This window comes from Carassius gibelio, chromosome A9 (genome assembly GCF_023724105.1).
Source record: "Carassius gibelio isolate Cgi1373 ecotype wild population from Czech Republic chromosome A9, carGib1.2-hapl.c, whole genome shotgun sequence".
NCBI lineage: Eukaryota > Metazoa > Chordata > Actinopteri > Cypriniformes > Cyprinidae > Carassius > Carassius gibelio.
In genome coordinates this window covers 29,157,756-29,179,587 of record NC_068379.1, presented here as the reverse complement: position 1 = coordinate 29,179,587, position 21,832 = coordinate 29,157,756, and the positions used below count along the sequence as shown (strand labels likewise).

At 35.3% G+C, this 21,832-nt stretch overlaps 2 protein-coding genes across 5 annotated transcripts; both read right to left on the bottom strand.

The window, feature by feature from the left end:
• Nucleotides 1-624: 624 nt before the first annotated feature.
• dnajc10 (DnaJ (Hsp40) homolog, subfamily C, member 10) lies at nucleotides 625-13,764 on the bottom strand. The gene is made up of 23 exons (XM_052606739.1): nucleotides 13,646-13,764; nucleotides 12,690-12,971; nucleotides 12,436-12,601; nucleotides 12,261-12,311; nucleotides 11,630-11,712; nucleotides 11,406-11,537; nucleotides 10,992-11,085; nucleotides 9,295-9,372; nucleotides 9,162-9,205; nucleotides 8,907-9,038; nucleotides 8,678-8,767; nucleotides 8,364-8,474; nucleotides 7,999-8,113; nucleotides 6,638-6,765; nucleotides 6,267-6,383; nucleotides 5,104-5,205; nucleotides 4,867-5,022; nucleotides 3,846-3,979; nucleotides 3,707-3,760; nucleotides 3,294-3,441; nucleotides 2,426-2,548; nucleotides 2,226-2,336; nucleotides 625-1,543 (listed from the first exon to the last, which is right to left on the bottom strand). Exons 2-23 carry the CDS (start codon nucleotides 12,885-12,887, stop codon nucleotides 1,532-1,534), a joined length of 2,379 nt encoding a protein of 792 aa, XP_052462699.1. The 5' UTR covers nucleotides 12,888-12,971; nucleotides 13,646-13,764; the 3' UTR covers nucleotides 625-1,531.
• A 211-nt stretch (nucleotides 13,765-13,975) lies between these two features.
• Nucleotides 13,976-19,419, bottom strand: zgc:66484 (uncharacterized protein LOC327557 homolog). Of its 4 annotated transcripts, none has more exons than XM_052606734.1 (4): nucleotides 18,915-19,419; nucleotides 16,592-17,799; nucleotides 15,182-15,365; nucleotides 13,976-14,692 (listed from the first exon to the last, which is right to left on the bottom strand). In XM_052606734.1, exons 2-4 carry the CDS (start codon nucleotides 17,779-17,781, stop codon nucleotides 14,573-14,575), a joined length of 1,494 nt encoding a protein of 497 aa, XP_052462694.1. In that variant the 5' UTR covers nucleotides 17,782-17,799; nucleotides 18,915-19,419; the 3' UTR covers nucleotides 13,976-14,572. The 4 variants fall into 4 exon arrangements, with proteins under 4 accessions (XP_052462694.1, XP_052462697.1, XP_052462696.1 ...); XM_052606737.1 differs by having other exon boundaries at nucleotides 19,165-19,419; XM_052606736.1 differs by lacking the exon at nucleotides 18,915-19,419 and adding an exon at nucleotides 17,951-18,103.
• Nucleotides 19,420-21,832: the final 2,413 nt, after the last annotated feature.

The following is a 21,832-nucleotide window of genomic DNA, read 5'->3' as shown; positions in this document are numbered from 1 at the left end:
AAATCAAAAATGTATTGATAAAAAGTCTGTTTTGTTTTTAACATTTTTATGCTCACTAAGGCTGCATTTATTTGGTTCAAATTACAGTAATATTGTAAATTAGAATTAGAATTGTAGTTTTCTATAATTATATATTTTAATGTAATATATTTCTTTGATGGAAAAGCTGAATTTTCAGCAGCCGTTACTCCAGTCTTCAATGTCACATGATTCTTCAAAAAAACTGTTAAATTATTATTGAATTTTATATATATATATATATATATATATATATATATATATATATATATATATATATATATATGTATATTGTGGAACTCACAAATAGTTACAATACATTCAAATAGAAAATAGTTATTTTAAATTGTAATGTTTTATGACCCTTTATCACTTAATCATTACATTCTTACTGATAACCTTATAAGTTGACCCACTTCACATATAACCTACAGTAATCCTAGATCATTGTGGCTATCCTGTTTTCTCAGGAAATATTAGAAATATTAGAAATATAGTTCATGTGGGCTTTATAGGACTTGTGTCATGAAACCCCATTTAGAAACACTTCCATAGCGTGACAAGTCAAACAAAGTCAGTAACAAAATTGTAGAAAGCACTCTTCAGCACAAACAGGAATTGTGTCATGTTTAATAGCTGTTGTTTCTACAACACTATAGTGAATATTCATCACAATGAATGGCAACATCATTTCATGGCCTATGAGGATTAAAGCCACTGATGTTAAATCACCGCCTCCTAGTGGCCACCTGGAGAACATTCACTCACCTTTAATACAGAGATATCACTAAACAGACCTAAAATAATAATAATAATAATAATAATAAAAAGGTGTACTATACACTAAATCTCATAGAACAAACATAGCTTCTGGAAACTCAGACCATTAGAAGAAATAAAACCGAACATAAAAACAGCAGAAAACATATTCAACTACAGATTTCATCTATAGCCAGTGTAGTTATATGCTTCTACAATAATTTGGTTTGACAACAAACTAACGCCATGATAGATTTTAGTTTTGACAGAGCTAAAATGTTTTCTAGTAGCACATAAAAATAGAATTCTTAAAAAAAAAAAAAAAAAAAAAATCCCGAAATCCAACTTGAATTACATTTTCCCATTCCAAGTAAAATAGATTCCTTTGTATTTAACCAGACCATTTAATCATAGAAATCCAATTCAAATAGAGCAGCTGTGAGAAAATACATCTATTACAGTCATAAATACAGTCTGTGTGAGGAAATGAAGACACTTGACTGTACATTCATAGATTACAGAAAGTCATAAATAATTGCACTGCGGTGACCTCTTCTGCATCAGTAACACATGTAGAGGTGTTCGTTGAGTCCTGATTCCCTCGTCTGAAGTAGCTGAGGTGAAGCTGCTCCTTTCTACAGTCCGTTTGGCAGTAAACAAACTCAAAAAATCTCTCACGCTCATCAAATTGAGTTCATGAGTGTGCGTTTTCTCCCATCACTGTTTCACATACGACAGCTTCTGTGGATGTGTCCTATAGTTCATCCTATAGGGATGGAAACAAAAAAGATGCTATTGATTCATTTTATTTCCAAATAGGATTCTGGCTTCCAATAATTATGGACACAACATTTTGTGAAAACTGTTTCACAGTGGACAACCCCCCCCCTCCTTTAATTTTTTACATTAAACTCACAGCACATGAAAATATTGAAGGTCCTCTGAGCTATATATACATATATATACATATATATTTATTAAATTCAAGGAAATCCACTGTTAAAAGTTTTAAAAAAAAATTATAAATGCAAGATATTTCCAAAGTCAACAAGTAAATACCAAAATAATTTGCCATATTTGAGCAGCCCTATTTAAAAAATATTTGGCATTTATTGAATAATAATAAAACAATTATTATAATTTCCACATAAATATTAAGCCGTTTTCAATATTTATATTAATAATAACCATTATCATTAATAACCAAGAATAATTAAGCAGTAAATCAGCAAATTAGAATAATTTGTGAAGGACCATGTGACACTGAAAACTGGAGTAATGATGCTGAAAATGTACCTTTGCCATTCCAGAAATAAATGACATTTTATAAAATAAAACAGAAAACAGTCATTTTAAATAGATTTTACTGTCATTTTAATAAATGCTGCCTTGGTAAGCATAAGAGATCTCTTTCAAAAACATAAAAACTTTGAACTATTGTAGCTTACTTTAAGTTTGGAGGTTTTTCCCTGTAACGCTAGCTCCTGGAGTCGCTGTCTGAGAACGTCTGCGATGGCGGTGGCGTCTCTGCTGTTAACATGCTCTCCTCCTTGATCTCGCTAAAACAGGTTGGGACATAAAGGAATCGGTTAGAATATGTACAGAAATAACTCTGAGCACTAAATGATGGCCAGCAGTTGTGTTGTACCCGTGGGGTGCCCAGGTGCGGGTAGAATCGGACACTGGGGTAAGCCTTGATCCCGGCGCTCTGGCAGGTTTGGGGGTGTGCTTGACAGTCCACTTTACCTGCTCGCACAGTTCCCTTCATCATCTGCAGGAGGAGGAACAGGTGACTGATGCTGTCGAATCATTCATGAACACAGCACATGCACTGACCGAAGCTAGTCACAAGCCAGTGCAAACGTTTGTTTTTTGACTATATACAGTATGTAAATGAAACAACATTCCTCAAGGGCCATGGTGCTACATAAATAACAACACCAGACAACACAGATGAAATCAGATTCAAATGTAATGAACTAGCGGTAGGAACTGAATTAGAACTAAGAGAAGGACAGATAAGATCACGCAGGACTACAAAAAGTGCATGTGTGCAAACAAGTACAAACGTGGTTCCAGAAGTATTTTTCCCTTTCATTTTTCCCATAGGGATTTTAAAGATGTCTTCGTTAAAGCGTTGTAAGCCAAAAAACAAATATTCCAGCTATGAGGTGAATCACAATATTACAAACAAGCACAGGATTTGCTTGCCACAATTCTCTAATTGGTAAGATTTCTTTGCATTTCTTTGTTTAACGTGATTATTTATAGCAGACGTTTGGCCTCCACTGTACACATCGAAAAACTGCTTGGCAGTATTAAAAAGAAAAGAATGAATGTGATTGGCTGAAACACTGTATGCACTCTTCTCTTTGTTCCAGCTGTTAAATCATTTGCATCTATATTTACATTCCCTGAAGGAAATGCAAGTGCTTGTAAAGCAGCAGACATCTTTGAGAAAAAAGTTGCAAATACCAGCTGATGTCTTCACAAATTTGTCCTAATAAATGTCTTACCCTGGCAAGAACTTCAAACTCAGGAGCGAATTGCTGGCATGGACCACACCATGGGGCATAGAAATCCAACACCCAGTGATCCTTCCCTCCCAAAACCTTTCTCTTAAAGTCCTCGGGTGACAGATCCACCGAGGCACGAGGCAGAGAGCTGTGGACGGATCAGTCCAATGGTTAGAGCGCACAAAATGTCTACATAGACAGCATCCCAAAGAAACAGAACCAGAATTGACTGATTTGTAACACTGCAGGTGGGGAGACTTCAGCATGTTGCCAAGTTAATGACAACTCTCCACACATAAAGCTAAGCTAGTTAAAAACAGGCTACCCAACGTGTGTTTTGTGTGAAGAGAGATTTCTGCATGATGCAAATACTGAAAACTATTGTTGGTGAACTTATGGAAACTCTGAGTTACCTCAAGGCCCAAGACTTGAGGGAAAAGGCGTCCCGGTGCCATCCGTTGTAGCTCCTGTTCACAATGAGAGAGAAGCGCTGAATTTGTTGTACTGGTGTGTGTAATTGTGTTTGAGTTACAGATTGTAGGAAACACGCACTGGTACTGGTCTCTCCGATTACTGTTCTGAGGAAACAGACGGATCTCTGGGTAAGCGCGCACACTCTCACCCTGGCAGAATGAGTGGTGTTTCTGGCAGTCCACCGTTCCCACGTTCACGATCCCACTCAGCATCTAGAACACACACAGCGATAGGGCTGTCACCATCATGACACTTTTGCAATCAATTAAGAATAAAAACATCTTTTTTTCATGTAAAGTTTAAGCTTTACACAGATACACTTTAGGAAAAAGTCATTTATTCACACACAACTTGGGAACATTTAAATTTGAGTTTTTGCGAGAAGAAATATTGCACTTTCAAAAATGATGAGTAACAGGGTTATTATGGTTATTATAGTGCAATGTACTAAAATAACTCAAACTAAAGCTGAAATGAAAAATTAAAACAGAATGTGAACTGTATATTGAATGTGAGCATATTATGAGATTTTATCCAAAGCATATAAAACAAAAAAAATTATATGTGTGTATATATATATATATATATATATATATATATATATATATATATATATATATATATATATATATATATATATACACACACACACACACACACACACACACACACACACACACACACACAATAACTATGATAGTGAGTGACTAATATTATAGTTAATGGTATTAAAGCTGTATTTCATTTTAATATCCAGGAATTTAAAACTGTTTCAACGTTGTATGAATTATGATCTTTTAGATTTTGAGCTTTTTATTTCATTGCATCTATTATACATGCAGTTACTCAAATGTAATTTGTTTCCTGTCATTTCTAAATTCTGCTAAATTAGGAATTGAAAAGGAATTGAATAAAAAGTGCACAGTGGCCTTAGGAATCCCACATCGTGATTGAATCAAACATTTGTCGACAGATAGTTATGTAATAAGGGCGATTACATTAAGATCACGTGTAACTGCAAGAAACTGTAATAACAAGGAGAAAAGGAGATACTTTAAGATTTAGATGGAGTGTCAGTTGAATATATGAGAGCAGATACCCGTGCCATTCTCCTCCACTCTGGAAGCAGAGCCTGGCAAGGGCCGCACCACGGAGCGTAGAAATCCACCATCCACGTCTCCGAGGACTTGCGTCTCTTCACCAGCTCCTGGAATGAGTCTGGGGTCAAAGTCACCACCACAGGGTTCACCAGGTCCTGCAGAACACACAATCATCTATTACATCTAAACAGGTACTGTATATAATGTGTGTAATGTAACTGTGATGTGTGCCTCACCTCTATAAACTCCAGGATGCCGTCTGCAGAGTGATGGCCTTCATACTCGTGGATGCTGGATTTGTTGAAGATTACAGTTGTTGGATATGCATGAATGTTGTGCTGAAGAACGGAAAGATGCAAGAGATGAGAAGCAGCTCTCACCTGAACATTCATAGTCTGGTCAAATTTATTATTTATGTCAAATCAAAAGGGAAATATAAACAGTCAAAGGCAGTGTGAGGCAGGATCTCTTTGTCAGTACAATGCAAGATTATTATTATCAATTAGTTTTGCAGTTTTGCTGCAGAAATGGCACGGTTTACTAGTAACACATAAGAAAACGCACAAGTCAAATGCTTTGGTTTCCTGTTGCAAAGGTTCAGAAGATTTTATGAAATATCTATAAACAGATCCGTATACAGTTGCATAAGTATTGCTAATAATAATAATACTAATAAATATGAATATTCAAAAAATATGATGAATTGAATTAATCATGATAATGACAATATAATTAGTAATAATGCATTATATTATTACATGATTTAAATAATATGAATGTATAATATGAATATTAAATAATTAATTGATAAACTAATAATAATAATTATTAGTATTATCATATTATATTATAAAAACAATTATTTTAAATTATTTAGTGCTGCAGAAATGACACACTTCACCTTTACGCAATATGAAGAGAAAGTAAGATGAATGCTGTGGTTTCCTGTGACATAAGATTATGATGCTTCTGTAAACAGATCTGTACACCGTTACATATAATTACTGTAATAATAAAAAATAATTATGAATCAGTTATTTTAATAATATAATACAGATGATAACATCAATCAATAATAATTATTATTATTACTATTACAATCATTATTATAAACATCAGTTATGTAAATGTTGCTGTTAGTGGTGCAGAAACGGCAGCACTTTGAAGCTGTGTGAAGATAATGTAAGATAAGTCAGATGCTGTGGCTTCCTGTGGTTTTATGAGGATTCTATAAACAGATCTGGTAATTAAGACAGGAAGCTAATGGGGATCTGGATCCCTATTAAGAACACACTCTACAGACAACCACATTAAAACTCGCAAATGATGCCATCAGCTTCAAATGTGAGTCATGCACGATCAACTGTCAATTCTGGAACCAGGGTGAATATCTCCGTACCATATTGCAGAGCCTCTCGTGCACGGTACAGTCCAGGGTCCCAAACTTCAGCTGTCCAAAGAGCTGGATGGAGGCCTTTCTCAGCTCAGGGAGAAGAGCTCGGCATGGCGGACACCACTGTAGAGCAGAATAACTATCATACTGATTTTTAATGAAACGCAATTACAAACAAGGATGCAAATTAATTGTATGAATTTCAGTCATTTTACTGTGGTTGTGATTCTCTGCAGATCATTTCATTTCTCACCCTTCTGATCCTGATGAATCAACTATCGGCAAGAATTTACCATGGCAATGTAAGTACGTGCTTAGCAGATAATCATTAGCATTCAGCAGAGGTTTAACAGAGAGGTTTAGATGCAACAACTCACAGGAGCAAAGAAATCAACCAGCCAGGGCTCTTTCTCCTGGCTAGGGAAGTTCTCAGGCCTCAGCGTGGTGACGTGGGCATTCACACTCTCTTTTGCAAAGGCTGCAACATTGTACAGGACGTCCTTACCTGGAGATTTAACACCGAGTAACTGGCAGCAGAACTTTCAACATTTTAGACCAAAACCAAACGAAATTTCATCAATTCATATGAGATGTTTACAAGTTGTACTGTAACCGGCTGACCCAAAATTTCATTTAACCCTCTGATGCTGGTTTCCTACAGTGGAGAACTTTAAAAGCCATTTTTAAGCCATTCAGGGTGTGAAGATCAACCACACTTGACCCTTACTTACTACACTGCAGTTTGGGGTCAGAAAGACTTTTAGAAAGGATGCATGAAACTGCTCAAAAGTAATGGTCAAGACATTTATAACGTAAATTAAAATTGTGAACTGTCTAAAACAAATTATTATAGCTTCTAAAAAAATATTAAGCAGCACAACTGTTTTCAACATTGATAATAATAAGAAATGTTTCTTGAGCAGCAAATCAGCATACTAGAATGATTTCTGAAGGATCATGTGACACCGAAGAGTGTATTAGAGTAATGATGTAATGTAGAGTAATGATGCTGACAATTCAGCTTAATAAATATATTAAAATAGAAAACATGAATTTTAAATTGATATCGTTTTTAAAAATATGACTGTTTTATTGCATTTTTGGTCAAATAAACGCAGCCTTCTTGAGCATAAACGACAAAAAATCTTATCAACCCCAAAATTTTGAATGGCAGTATGTACTGTATTTTTCGGACTATAAGTCGCAACTGAGTATGGGTCGCATCAGTCCAAAAATGCGTCATGATGAGGAAAAAAACAAATATAAGTCGCACTGGACTATAAGTCGCATTTATTTAGAACCAAGAAACAAGAGAAAACATTACCATCTCCAGCCGCGAGAGGGCGCTCTATGTCTTCAGTGTAGACTACAGGAGCAGTGAGCAGCATAGAGCGCCCTCTGGAGACGGTCATGTGTTCTCTTGGTTCATTTCTCTGGTTCATGTCAAATTAATTTTGATAAATAAGTGGCACCTGACTATAAGTCGCAGGACCAGCCAAACTATGAAAAAACAGTGCGACTTATAGTCCGGAAAATACGGTATGATTTTCTTCTTCATATGCAATTATATTTTTATGACAACATAAATTGTTCTTATGCTTGTTTTGAAGTATAAATAAGCATGAATATATTAAGTTAAGATATTAACATTACATTATCCACGCAGATGGTTAAAACGCACTTGTTTTGATATTTAAATGCAGAATATTTATTCTTACTAAAGCTCTCCCAAACTCACCATGGTGAATCTCGAAATCATGAATTCCAACTCCTTTAAAAACAGCCACACAGGGCTTCTGTATATATAGAGAAGCGCACAGCTCTGAATCAGAGACGCAGTCCACCTTCCCCACCTGTGCAAACAATTAAACGCAATGAAACTAACACAACAGCACCATATAACAGAAGTTATACGACCTGTGTACAGTGTAAAACAATATTATAAAAGCAAAAGTTCTGTTGTTTTACTTGCTCTCGCGTTGGTCTCAAAAAAAAATAGGCAAAAGCACCATAAAAGTACTGAAAAGCAGTCCAACTTTCCAAAAGTTGTCTGAAGCCATACGAACTACCTATAATAATATAGTAATATAAATAATCAAGAACCTGTATGTGAGAGTCCTTCAGAAGAGCTTTGAGTTTTTTATATTCATGTGATGCCAAATCGTTATGTCCAAAGGAGAAACTGATGAGCCATCGGTGATGAGCCAATTTATGCTGAAATGACAGAAAAAAAGTCAGAAAAAACATACATCATTAAAAATAAGCAGGATGTCTTTAAAGACATTTTATGCCACGTAATCATGTTTTCTCCTGCACATCAGTTACTGTGTAAACAGTGGTACTGCAGGTAGCGCTGGGTGTGGTACAGAACAAGGGCAAACATCTGATGTTCATGATAAAGTCACCTGGAGTCTTACCTCAAAGCTGCTCTTTGTAAGAATCTCCAGGTCAGGCAGATGCTGCAACACTTGTGCATATATTTCTTTAGTATCCAAACTCTGGATAAACTGCAAGGTAGATCAAATCAAAGTTAAAACCGGCCTGTGAGATTGGCACAATTAAAAGAATAGCTCATTTTCGGATGAACTGTTTCTTCAAGAACAACTACAACTGTACAGGATGCATATTTATAGATAAGATCCCCACCAATACACTGCCTTTCTGAGCGAGAGAACTTCCAGGGGGAAAGACAGCAGTGGTGCTGGTGGTGATCTCAAAGCTGTCACACAGATCTGCCTGTTTGGAGCAATCCATCCATCCCACATTAACCAGACCATCCTGTAGAGAGGTTACAATGTTCATTCATGCTCACAAGACAATAACATTGGTTATCAAATGCTTTGTTTAAGGCTCGTGACACTGGAACTGAATTTGGTGAAACATGATCGGGTTAATGCATACCAACATTCCAGCAAGCTTCCGTCGTGTCTGAGGTTCCAGACAATCTGTGAAAAAAGAAGAAGTGTTTTCAGGATAAAACACAAGTGATTGTGGGTTTTGCATGCCTAACATTAAGCTTTAGTAGATGTCTCACCTCCAGAGTCTGTGCAGAAATTGATCAACCAGCCGATTCTTTCTGCAAACGCTCGATCAATCTCACTGAAAATGTTCCCTGAAAATTAACATTCATTTTACATACAATTTTCAACATAAATCAAAGGCAGTACAATAGACAATACTTTAGATTTTATATTACATTAATACTTTTTATAAATATTTTACAAAATGTATGTTTTGTGTTACTTAAACTAATTAAAATAATGTTTAAACTTTAATGAAAAAATGAATATAAGAATCATATATTATTATTTTTTTAATTTAGAGATGAACAGTTAGTAAACAAGAAATATAATTTTATATATACATTTATATATGTAAGAAATATATACATTTAAATATAAATATATACAGTACACACACATATATTATGTAAACAAACTTTTTTTTTTGGATGCAATTAATTGCAAATAATTAATTTGACAGAAGAACCTAAAATATTATTGTTACACCAAACAACACAAAATGGAAAAAGCAGGCACAGACTATATAAGTATTTCCCTTAAATACACTATTTTTGGTTAGATGTTATATTATCGTAATAATTTGAGTGAAAAGTTGGGACTGAAACATTAGGATTCATTTATTATTTAGTAGTAGCTACCATTTGCTTTAATCAGTCCCTCCAGAAAAACACGATTATGCGATCGACTGATTTAATGCATAATCAGCCAAAGGCCGCATATTTATGCGGGGTCGCATTTTTTCAAATACACCGCTCTTTTGCATAAATTGCAGATTTCAGAAAGCAAAATATGCAGGGCTAGCATGATTTCATAATCCATGTATTTTCATTGCAAAAAACTCACATATATATTAGCAGAAAGTTGAAAAATGTTGTGTTTACTTTGGTTTACTTCACACAAGTAAAGCGCCATTTTCCCCCTATTGCCATGGGAACCTTATGAAGTGACGTAATTACGTGACGATGAACATCATCTGCAAACCCCGCGGTGAAACCAGGGTGAAACTTGATGCGCGCAAATCATTCTTATTTGCCAACAAAAATAAGCGCAAAAGAACGAGCGTAGCAGTTTCCCGATTTGTTACATGTCAGTTGAGCCAAATTATATTGCGAGAACTTGCGAAAACTGCAGTTTGATGAAATAGAGAAAAAAAGGTGCTTCCCCCAACACCCCCTTCTCACTAGGCTACTAACGCTGTTGTAGTTTCATTCAGAAGTTGCTGCAACTTTACAGTTGTAAGATTGCACTTTTTTGTTACAGAACAGTACCAAAAACTTACAGTTGTAATTATATTAGTAGTATGTAAAATAATTTACGTTGCAGTAAGAGATTGCAACTTAAATATTCTGTGATTTAGTATGCTCGCTTATCATAGGAAGTAATAAGAAATTACTCTTTACATTAAGGTAGTAGCCTAGTGAGAAAAAGGTGTTGGGGGAATCACCTTTTTTTCTCTTTTTCCTTCCAAACGCAGTTTTTGCAAGTTCACGCAATTTCATTGCATAAAATTGCAAAAATATCCAGCATATTCCATCGCATTTTTTAAGAAAACGTGCCGCAAAATCAAGGATTTTTGCCCACAACAATCGCAAAAAAAATCCGCGTTTTTCTGGAGGGACTGTTTAATAATAACATGAACTCCGAAAAATATTTGTATTTCTAGATTTAAAGAAAATAAAATGTTAAAGGTCATATTAAAATTAAATACCTTGCCATAGTTCGGTCACTTTGCTCTTCACAAACTGCATTGCAAACGTGGTGAGGCTTGATTTTGTTCTGTCGCCATAGTATTTCTCTGGTTTCTGTTGGCACAATTACATTCATACAGACATTAAACATACATTATCTCTGGTTTCACAGACAAGGCTTAAACCTAGTCCTAGACTAAAATGCAAATCTGAGCTGTTATAACTGAAATAAACTTGCACGGTCTGATCTTAAAACATTCCAGTGCCTTTGTTTTGTCTTAAGATGAACATCAATAATGCTATTTTCCAAGGCATGTTTATAAAAATTACTTAACTGTCCTAATTAAACTATGGCTTAATCCTGGTTTTAGCTAAGCCCTGTCTATGAAACAGGACCTATGTATTATATACTGATAAAAGCAGAATGCTCTTACCATTCCCACTCTGAACACATAGAGACTGGGGTAGCTGTTGATGCCTTTACTACGGCACAGCATGCCATTATCACCGCAGTTCACCGCACCGATCCGAATCACACCGTCCATTTCCTTAGCAAACTCCCGCCACTGTGGGGTGCATCACACGTCAGTCATATAAGCCACAGTAACTTTAACAATCCTAGCATGTGCGAAGAGAAGGAGAAGACAGAGTTACGCACCGTGGGGGCAAGATCGTGGCAGTGCGAGCAGCGGGGGAAATAGAAATTCACAAACCAGACCTCGCCAGAATTTACAGCGGCGTCTGTGGAAAAATGAAAATAAAACTGGTGTCACAACACTCCACCACTGGAAGAAAACAAAACAAGTTAGGCCTCTATCTGAATACTACAAGATCAGCTAAAAAGAGTTGATTGGTGGGTTTAAAGAAAACTGACATGATATTTTCAGGTATTATTTCACACAACATGCAATAAATAAATAAATAAATAAATAAATAATTTTAAATAAAAATTTTATAAAAATCATATATTTTTTTCTGCATTATTCGTTTTTAAATAATTACCGTATTTTCCGGACTATAAGTCACACTTTTTTTCATAGTTTGGCTGGTCCTGCGACTTATAGTCATGTGCGACTTATTTATCTAAATTAATTTGACATGAACCGAAAGAAATGAACCAATAGAAAACATTACCGTCTACAGCCGCGAGAGGGCGCTCTATACTGCCAGAGATGCTGCTCAGTTTATGCAAAGTATAACTTTTTTGTCTTTTGATTTTGGAGTATAACATTTTGTGAGATTCAATCCAGCATTCAAAATGCTTTTTCTGATTTAAGATCATCACTTACCAAAGTCCCCTCTGTCTAGTGTAGTAATTTCTGCATCCTCGTCATAAATTCCTGAAAAACACCGTTGCATGGTTTTTCTCCAGTATAAAGTCCCACACATCTTCCTATTTATTTAGGTGTCATATTGTATTGAAACTGCGATCGACACAGAACATAAAATAGAGAATTGAATTACCAAAATCATATCTGTAATAGTTCCAGCTTTCATATCTTCCTCCTTGCTGTTCATCTTGCAGGCCCTTCTCTCCATACTTGTCATATTTCTTCCTCAAGTCCTCGTCCTTCAACACCTCGTAGGCCCGATTGATCTTCAAGAACTTCTCGTGGGCCGTCTCATCGTTCTAAAAAGACAATGGAAGTGCTCTCAGAGCGTCTCAAATGAAGGGAGACACATACGTCTGGCTGCTATGCCATAATGAAGCTACTCACCGGGTTTTTATCCGGATGCATTGTGAGAGCAAGCTTTTTGAAAGCCTGCCGGATCTCACGAGTGCTGGCCTCTTTTGAAATGCCTAGCAGCTTGTAGTAGTCTTCATCAGAGGAAACGGTTAAGAAAAGCCAAACTGCGATGAAAGCAAAGAGAAACAACTTCCTTGAGGGTCTCTGGTGATTCTGGAGCACCTCCATCGTTGAAGGCTGTGGTTGGTGCAGATCTTCAGTGTTTCAAGGTTGGAGAACTGCTCACAGGAGTGTGATGATTAACGAAGACACCTTGTAAGTGATGACAAGAGAGTGAAAAAAATTAAAAAGGGAAGAGAAATCAACTCTTGTGCTATTGGAAATGAACACGTAGATGTTTACACTGGGCGGAGCCACTTTCTCAGACCATCTCTGATCAAATTAACATTTATTACAGTCGTTTCTGTTTTTCAATAACAATCATTATTCATTATTTCAATTCTATTTATGATTCTTATCACTGTAATAACACATACTACACTATACATAGCATAAAGGCAGCTCAATTACACGCACTTTTAACTTAAACGTATTTTATATATACACAATACACGTGTTTGGTTCTCATATATACAAATATATAAAACACGTAACAAATATAATATCTTCTTCGCAAGTTGCCCTGATGTCTGAACAGTTTTAGTAACGTTGTGTAATGTGATCAGCTCGGGTTAACGTTAGTTTTGCAAAACTGTTAGTATAACAGCTCGATGTACATTTGGATCCAAACGTAAATGATTTGAATCCATTGTTGTTTGTTAGTGAGTGTTAAATGTGAGATTGCAGATCACTAACTGTTGGATTATCCCACTTATTATTGATTATTCCTGTCATAAAACTTTTGATCGAAATCCACTAGCGATTCGCAGAGATAAATGGAAGTAACATCAGCATATTAATTACAAAAAGTGTTCTTATTTTCTCACCTTTTGCTAAATATTATTTATTACTCTCCACTTATTCTCTAGTGCTTGATCTTTATCCTGAATCACCGGTGTTGGTTTGCAGCAGCGTGAAGCAAAGAACTATCAACTCCCGGAAGTATGTGATTTTTCAAAATAAAAGTGCCATTTGTTTTTCCGTGAGCTTGACGTTCTAAACTAAATTTTTTGTGTTTAAATGGTTGAAATTAGTCTAGCTGGAAAAAATATAAATTTATTCTATGTATAAATGTACTTAAAAGACTAAAATTAACTCACTGCAGACCCTTTCTGGTGTGAATCTTGTAAATGCAACAAAAACTCGGTTCAAACACATTTTACAAACCAGTTGCAAATGTTTATTTAAAGTGCAATCTATTAAATGCACGTAACAAGTCATGTGATATGACAAAGCTCAAATATAAGAAAACTTGAATTTGTTTCATTTTCATTGGTCTTTACGTAATCCCCATACATGTTATTTCATAGTTTTGATTACTTTCTATTATTCTAATTATTAATATATCAATACATACAATTGTAAACAAATTAAAAAGTTCTTGACATTTTATGTTGATCAATTTTAAACGGTCATGGGTCAGGCTTCATAGTAGCTGTGGGAACTGTATGCATATCACAGAGTAACAACTACCCTTTTACTTCATTTAATTAATTGACTTTCGTCAATCGTCTTTCATTTTTAGAAAACATTATTCTTCAGTACTACTTATACAACACGGACATCTTTAACAATTAACAGGACAGAGATATGCATGATACCGTGACCAGCTGGATGTAAACACTCACAGTTAATGTTTGTCAGGCAGCTGAAAACAACCTATAGGTCGTTTTAGTCTGTAGGGTGTGAGAGGTGGTCTATAAAATGTTACACATTCATAAAATGTTATCTTTATGAAACCAAAGACTGTATGCTCAATCAGTGTAATAGCTTCTGAGTCTTTCTCCTTCTCTGACCCCTGTGAGATACGCTCCATGGGTCGTGGTGTAGAAGTTCACATGTGTAGCTTCACCAGCAAACAACAGCTGAAGGTGCTTCAAAAACAAAGAGACATTACATCATTTTGTTATTAACTCTCTAAATGCAATCTGCTTATTGTCTTTTTCACTACAGCACTTTACACCAGGATATGAGGATATCAGTTTTGTTATTGTTAAAACAAATTATAATATTTGTCATTCACAGAAAGAAAAATAATAATAATAATAATAATAATAATAATTATATATATATATATATATATATATATATATATATATATATATATATATATATATATATATATATATATAAAGAAAGAAAGTAAATAAATCTAAATATTAATAAATACAATAATATATAATAAATAATAGTAAAATAACACTGGCTAATACATCGCACTTTGTTTGTAATCATCGTGAGTATATTAATGACAAAATAGAATCAAATCCTACAAAAGATTCCTTATATTTTGTCCTATATAGATAAAAATTCAATGCATATAAATATTCAAACAATTAAACAAGTTATTAGGAGATTATTACCTTTCTCCCTCTGCATTTATCTTTAGGAGGAAGAGGTGATGCTAATGCCTTGTGTGCTTTCACTCCATCCACACCATCAGGAATAAATGTGTAGGAGCCCTGGACATCAGAATCAGAGCCCCATCTGGAGATCAGCGTCTTTGAGACCTCTGGCACTGACCAGCCTGTGAAAGACCTGAGCAACCTTTAAAGGCAAGAACAGAGTTTGTCAGCATCATTACTGCCAGTCACCTATAACCATATATTTTGGCCAACACGTTCCAACACATGCTTCTCACTCTTCTTTCCAAAACTGCCCTAAGTGGCTAGATAACATTTAAGTCGGAGCAGAAACTCTGCAAAGTATTATGATCGTAATCTTTTTCACATTTTAGCAATGGTGTCTGTGATTCAGTTTTTTAGCAATTACAGCCCTTTCATGGATGTTGGCTGTGTGAAGTTCACTCTGGTGTAAACAGGTTATTCAATGTGAATATCGACATCCACTGTCACCTTCTTAGTTTACAACACTCCCTATTATTCACGTTTGGTTTATATATATATATATATATATATATATATATATATATATAGACACACACACACACACACACACACATATATATATATATATATGTATTTACAGTGGTTGTGTGAAATAATGTAAACATCTTTCTACAATGAATTTTTACTCATGCCTTGGTTTAATTGTTTCCTTAAAATTTTGGAAATTAAAGTAGAATGCCTCCCAGGCATTTTAATTGCAACTGTGTGTACAGTATTAGTGCTGTAAAGCGATCAATCACAATTAACCATATCCAAAATAAAAGTCTTTGTTTACATAGTATATGAGTGTGTACTGTATATATTTATAATGCACATATAAATACAAATACGTGCACATATATATATATATATATATATATATATATATATATATATATATATATATATATATATATATATATATTTATTTATTTATTTTTTTTTTTAAAGAAAAAATATGTTTATATATTAAATATTTGTATATATAATATAAAATAATAATAATACATAAATGTATATAAATGCAAATATTTTCTAAATATATACTGAATGTAAGTGTATGTATATATATATATATATATATATATATATATATATATATATATATATATATATATATATACATAATAAACACAGTACACACACACACACACACACACACATATTATATATATGTATTATTATTATTCAAACAAACACTTTTATTTTGGATACGATTAATCTTGACAGCAGTAATATAATATAATATAATATAATATAATATAATATAATATAATATAATATAATATAATATAATATTGTTAATTAATTGGCGAGTCTATTAAACAGCAATATGTGCCCATGGTAAAACGATCACGTCATATATTTCATCGTATGTTACCATACCTTACACAGATATCTCCTATTTCACTGTCCGGAAGCTTCTCCATATACAGTGCTTCTCTCCCTGTGATCCAGCCACACAGAGCTGTTGGATGACGGGCCACTGTATCAAAACCGGTGATCTTCTTAAACCACGTCTTCTTCCAGGTGTCTCCTTCAGACAGAGACTCATAAACGTCTTTATCTTCGGGCCCCTCTTTCCACACCATCTGAACCCCGGCGCAGTCATCGGGCCAGAAACTCTTCTCAAAAAACAGGAAGATTTTGTCCACTATCCCAAAGCCAAGATTCCGAATTGCAGACAGCTTTTTTTCCGGTAAGGGTGGCTCGAACATGGTCGTGGCTTTGTCTTTGAGAACCCCAAGAGAAACGGTGACGATCACATGGTCTGCCTCAAAGCTCTGTCCGTTTTCACAAACCACCTGAACAGGATACCTTTGGTTTTCACAATGGCCTTTTCTGACCAAGTCCCATCGGATGCTCTTGACAGGTGCACTACACTGGACAGTTCCCGAAGGCAGATCTTTCATTAGAACATCTAAGATGGCTCGATAGCCCCCGGGTCCCAAAGTGTTAAAAAATCCTCCCTCTAAAGCAGTGTAATAGCTAATCTGAGATGCAGACACCTCGTAGAGGCTAGAGCAAGCCTCGTCCGTGCATTCAGTCCTCTTACACCATTCAAAAACTTGCTGGCCCTCTTCTGTCGCTGCTAAAGAAAATTCACCAAAGGCATCATCCAGATAAGCACCAAGAGTTAGTTTCCTGTGTTTGTGCTCAAGTTCGTCATCAAAAGCTTTGTCGGTGAGCTTGCTGAAGTGCAAACACACCTGATCCACAGCCGTTTTGGAGACCTGCTTCCCATCTTCTTTGAAAAAGTAATCTCGAGGGGTTACAGAACGGGGCAGGCACATGTTTTTGGATGCAGAAGGTCCCTCGGATAGCAGGTTCTCCTCTTTGGCAATCTTGAACAGTGGATTTCCTTTCTGTCCGTGGATCCAGTTCGCTCCAACTTCAATGACGTTCTCTGTGAAGGGCTTGGTGGTGTGCACGCGACCTCCAATGCGTTCCTTCGCCTCAAGAACCAGGACATGTTCAAATCCTGCCTTCACCAACGTGGCTGCAGCGGCCAAACCTGCAAAACCTGAACCTACAATTACAACTCTGGCATCTTCTGGTCCAGAACAAGAGCTCATTCTTGCTGCTTTGCTGAGCTGTTTAGAGAGAAAGAGAGAAAAGCTGAAAAATTATAAATGTAGCTGTAAGAACCAAATAGCATCTGATAAGAGAGTAGTGAACTATGCTCTAAAAGAGGCTCTGTATGTAGGCTAGGCTACCTGTGCTTAGAAACCTGTAAAACCTGACCTTTGTAATCCATACAATATATCATTATTTACATAATCAGACGATCATGGGCCATCCAATGGCAGATGGACATTACATTCTATAGTAGCTTACGCAGCATGACGTTATTGTTTTACACTTCTACCTCAATATAACGAGAGTGTGAAGACAGCGACGTAATTTTTTTTTTTTTTTTTTTTTTGCAAATCTGAACTTCAAAATAAATGTCTGTTTGAAAAAATAAATAAATAAATAAGTAAGCTAAATAAATAAAATACTTGTAGAAAGTAATATTAAAAACAAAACTAATCAAATAAATAGATAAAATACTTAATTTTCTGTGAAGTTGCTTTGCAACGATTTGCATCGTAAAAGCGCTAAATAAACTTGAATTAAATACTCGTATAAAATAATCTTAATACAATTTAATCTTATTTTAATGTAATATGTACATTAGCCATCTTAGCTATACCGTTAATTTCTGTAACGTTAGTTGCAGTTAAAGTTTTTATAAATGGAAAGTAAAGTTTTTATAAATGGAAAAACTATCATTGAGGAGATTAACTGTTTGAGATTTATGCACAAGCAAATCTGTCACAGGAATCTTCTTAATGGAAAATTCCAAATGTAAGCTCTTTAAAAGACACTTTGGGGGAAAAAAAACTTTTAGAAAGCATAAGAAATAATAATTATTTTTTTCTGGATTAACTGCAGATTTCAACGGAAATGTTTTAGTGAATTACGTACTGAAGGCGTAAGATGGCGCTAGTAAACTAAAGTTATTATTTTTGGTGATCTCTGCGTCCTGAGGTAAAAGTGATTTCGCCTGAACTTCATGAACCGTTTATGAAATTATCATATACTTCGAAAACCTCTAAACAACTATAAGATATCCAAATAGGAAAAATACTAATTAAACGGAAATAATACACTAAACACGCTGGACACCATAAAACAGGAAAATACACATCTCGTTTGTATTTACCTCAGGAACGCCATCTGAAGTTTGCTGCAGCCATTACACAAAAAGTTGGTATTTCCACTTGTGTTTTCACTGTTTCTCATGAATATAGTTATTTATGGCTCATATTAGACTTATTTATATATTTAGTTCCTCAAGGTGTCTGAAGTAGCCTAATTCCACATGTTTACATCTGTTTTTCAAAGGCTTTTCAAGTCTGTCACCTCCCAGATTAAACCCTTTGTGTGAGTGTCGCAGTCTCTGCTTAACTAACGGACGGAGACCTAGCGAAGATCCGACGCCCTCAATCACGAACTCAGGGTTTGGAGGATTAGTTCGTTGCAATATTTTAAATATTTGCTTTAAATCAGGAAGGCGAGCCCATGGATATTACACAAGCAACGTGCAAACTCTGCGCAACAGTAATGCGGTGAACCTCTAACTGTCAGTTCACTAGAAAGGGAAAGTAAAAACTGATGGCGCTTTCGTTTTCTGACGCTGCATAGATGCATATCTCCTCCACATAGCTAAATCAGTGTTGCCAGATCTCGTGAGACAAATAAGCAACCAGGCCTGTGAAAACAAGCCCAAATAGGTTCTGGGAAGAGAAAAAAAAAAAAAAAATGTTGTGCACGGTTTTACAATTCGTGGCGACGGATTTTAAATTGTGGGTACAGATTGTCAATTACATCCATGTGGACAGATTGGTAAACTGAGCTTCAGGACAATGCCACAAGAGGGAGATAAACCACCTTTTAACATTATTTAACATTAGACAACTGATGGGATATCAAATATAGACCGATGTACCGAGTACACACAGTAAACATCTGATAATTACAATTTGCACATACAAATAAATATTATCCTGAATTAATAAATTCTTCATTTATTATTGCCTAATAAAAACTCTCCTACAGTCCAGTCAGTCACCATCAGTCGCAACTCGCGCGCATTTATTTAAAGTTTACGTCACTCACTGACGACGTTTTGCTAACCAGAAAAGAAAAAAAACAGATTGCTCTGCTCTGCCTCTGATTGGCTAGTACTCGTTGCCATCTGGGTCAGAGCCAATTAGAAGCAGGATATGGGTGGGGAAAAACTCTGCTGTCTGTGGGTATGGGGAAAAGGGAGGGACAGAGAGAACAGACTAGAGGCTTGTTCGACTTCATGCAGTTTTGCGCAAACCGATCGTCGGCTGACTTGAAGCAGTGCATGCCGGTTAGAAATTTTGTCCGACTTGATACAGCGCTGACGCCACGTGACTGTGACGTGTGCCGTCAAAGTACCACGAGAGCGATTCGAGAGTAGCCGGAGAACTCAGCCAGCGCAGCTTCTGAAGAGCGGCTGCACAGGTTCTGATGACGACACAACTGATCCACGATTGGCTGGATTCACTGATGACACCGATGACGTGCGTTTCAAGTTTATTGCGAGTCGGCTTCAGTTTCAGAAATTCTCATATGGACTTTTAAAACAGTTCAATACGTTTTTATGTCGTCTTCATCTTATAAATCATATTTATTAAATATTGTTTTACTGTATTTACTTTATTGTTAATATAAAGTTTGTGTATGTTTATTTTGCATGACTTTCTTTTTTATATAGACCTTTTACAGTATTCAGCAGCATAACCTATTCAAATGAGCATTTTTAAGAACTAAAATGTTAATCTAAAAAGCATACAATCTAATGTGGTCATAAATGTATGCTCCTATACAAATGATACATAATACATCATGTTCCTCCATTTGTTTGGTTTTTTCATATTCTCTAGTTTATTTAGCTGTGTTTATACTTCACCTGCATGTGGTTAGCAAACTGCTAACAACTTGCTGTAACTTCAACTGAACAACTTGACAACATTCTGTTCACTTCCAAATAGTTGGTCTAAATCACAATATAAATCCAACAGAATTGTGCTTTTCTGTATATGAAAATCAGTGGTGTTATGTTTAAAATGTTAAAAAGCTCAGCAGGAGGGCACTGTAAATCTTGTTGCTGAAACCTTCTTAAAAAACACATACCCACCAGGGAATTTTTTTATAGGTTACTTTTATCATTTTGTATAAGCAGAAACACCCATGTCATACTGATAAAGTATATATCCAATATGGTATCTTGTTTTGGAAGGCACCCTTCCAAAACACCAATTTATTTTATTTTTTTCAAAACACCACATACACACATTTAAACGCGATCAGGTAAGCAATCGCCACGTGATCTGCCATGACTGACGTAATTGCAGCAAACTACGGGACCCACAACGTGTCCGGCTTCATATCTCCGCTTGCAGCTCCTCCCCACCTGCACGCGGCTACTCTCGCCGATCGGTTGCATCCAGCCGCAGCCGATGTCGAACACACCTTAGAACTCCTACGTTTAAAAAGAAAACAGCTGGGAACAAGCCCAAATAAGCAACTTTAGAAACAAACGGCTTTACAGAAAACAAGCCCAAAGTCGCGTATAATAAGCGGACTTGGCAAAACTGAGCTAAATGTTTTTTACTCGTTTAAATTTTTTTCTAGTTGCCTGAACATAGGCTAGTGTAAAAAAAAAATCTATATACATATAATGTATTATTTACTTTTTCATTGATGATTGATGATTGCAGTGTTAATACTTTTATTTAAAGGCCTATAATTCACTGTATTATAAACCTGTTTTGAAAGCCCATTTTAAAAACGTTAGTTAGGAGTAAGCTAATAATATTTATCATCCTTGCAGCGCGTCAGTTACGCGGTTATGCGCTATGAAATAATTGCGATGCAAATTAATTGTAATATTAATATAATAATAACTTAATATTTCTATCACTAATAATCAGAATAAAGTAACAGGCCTACATTAATTGAAAATGCCAAATTATATAGGCCTAACTAAAGTGTATAAAGGTATTTTATAATTATTATTATGTTTTATTTTTATTATTATTATTATTA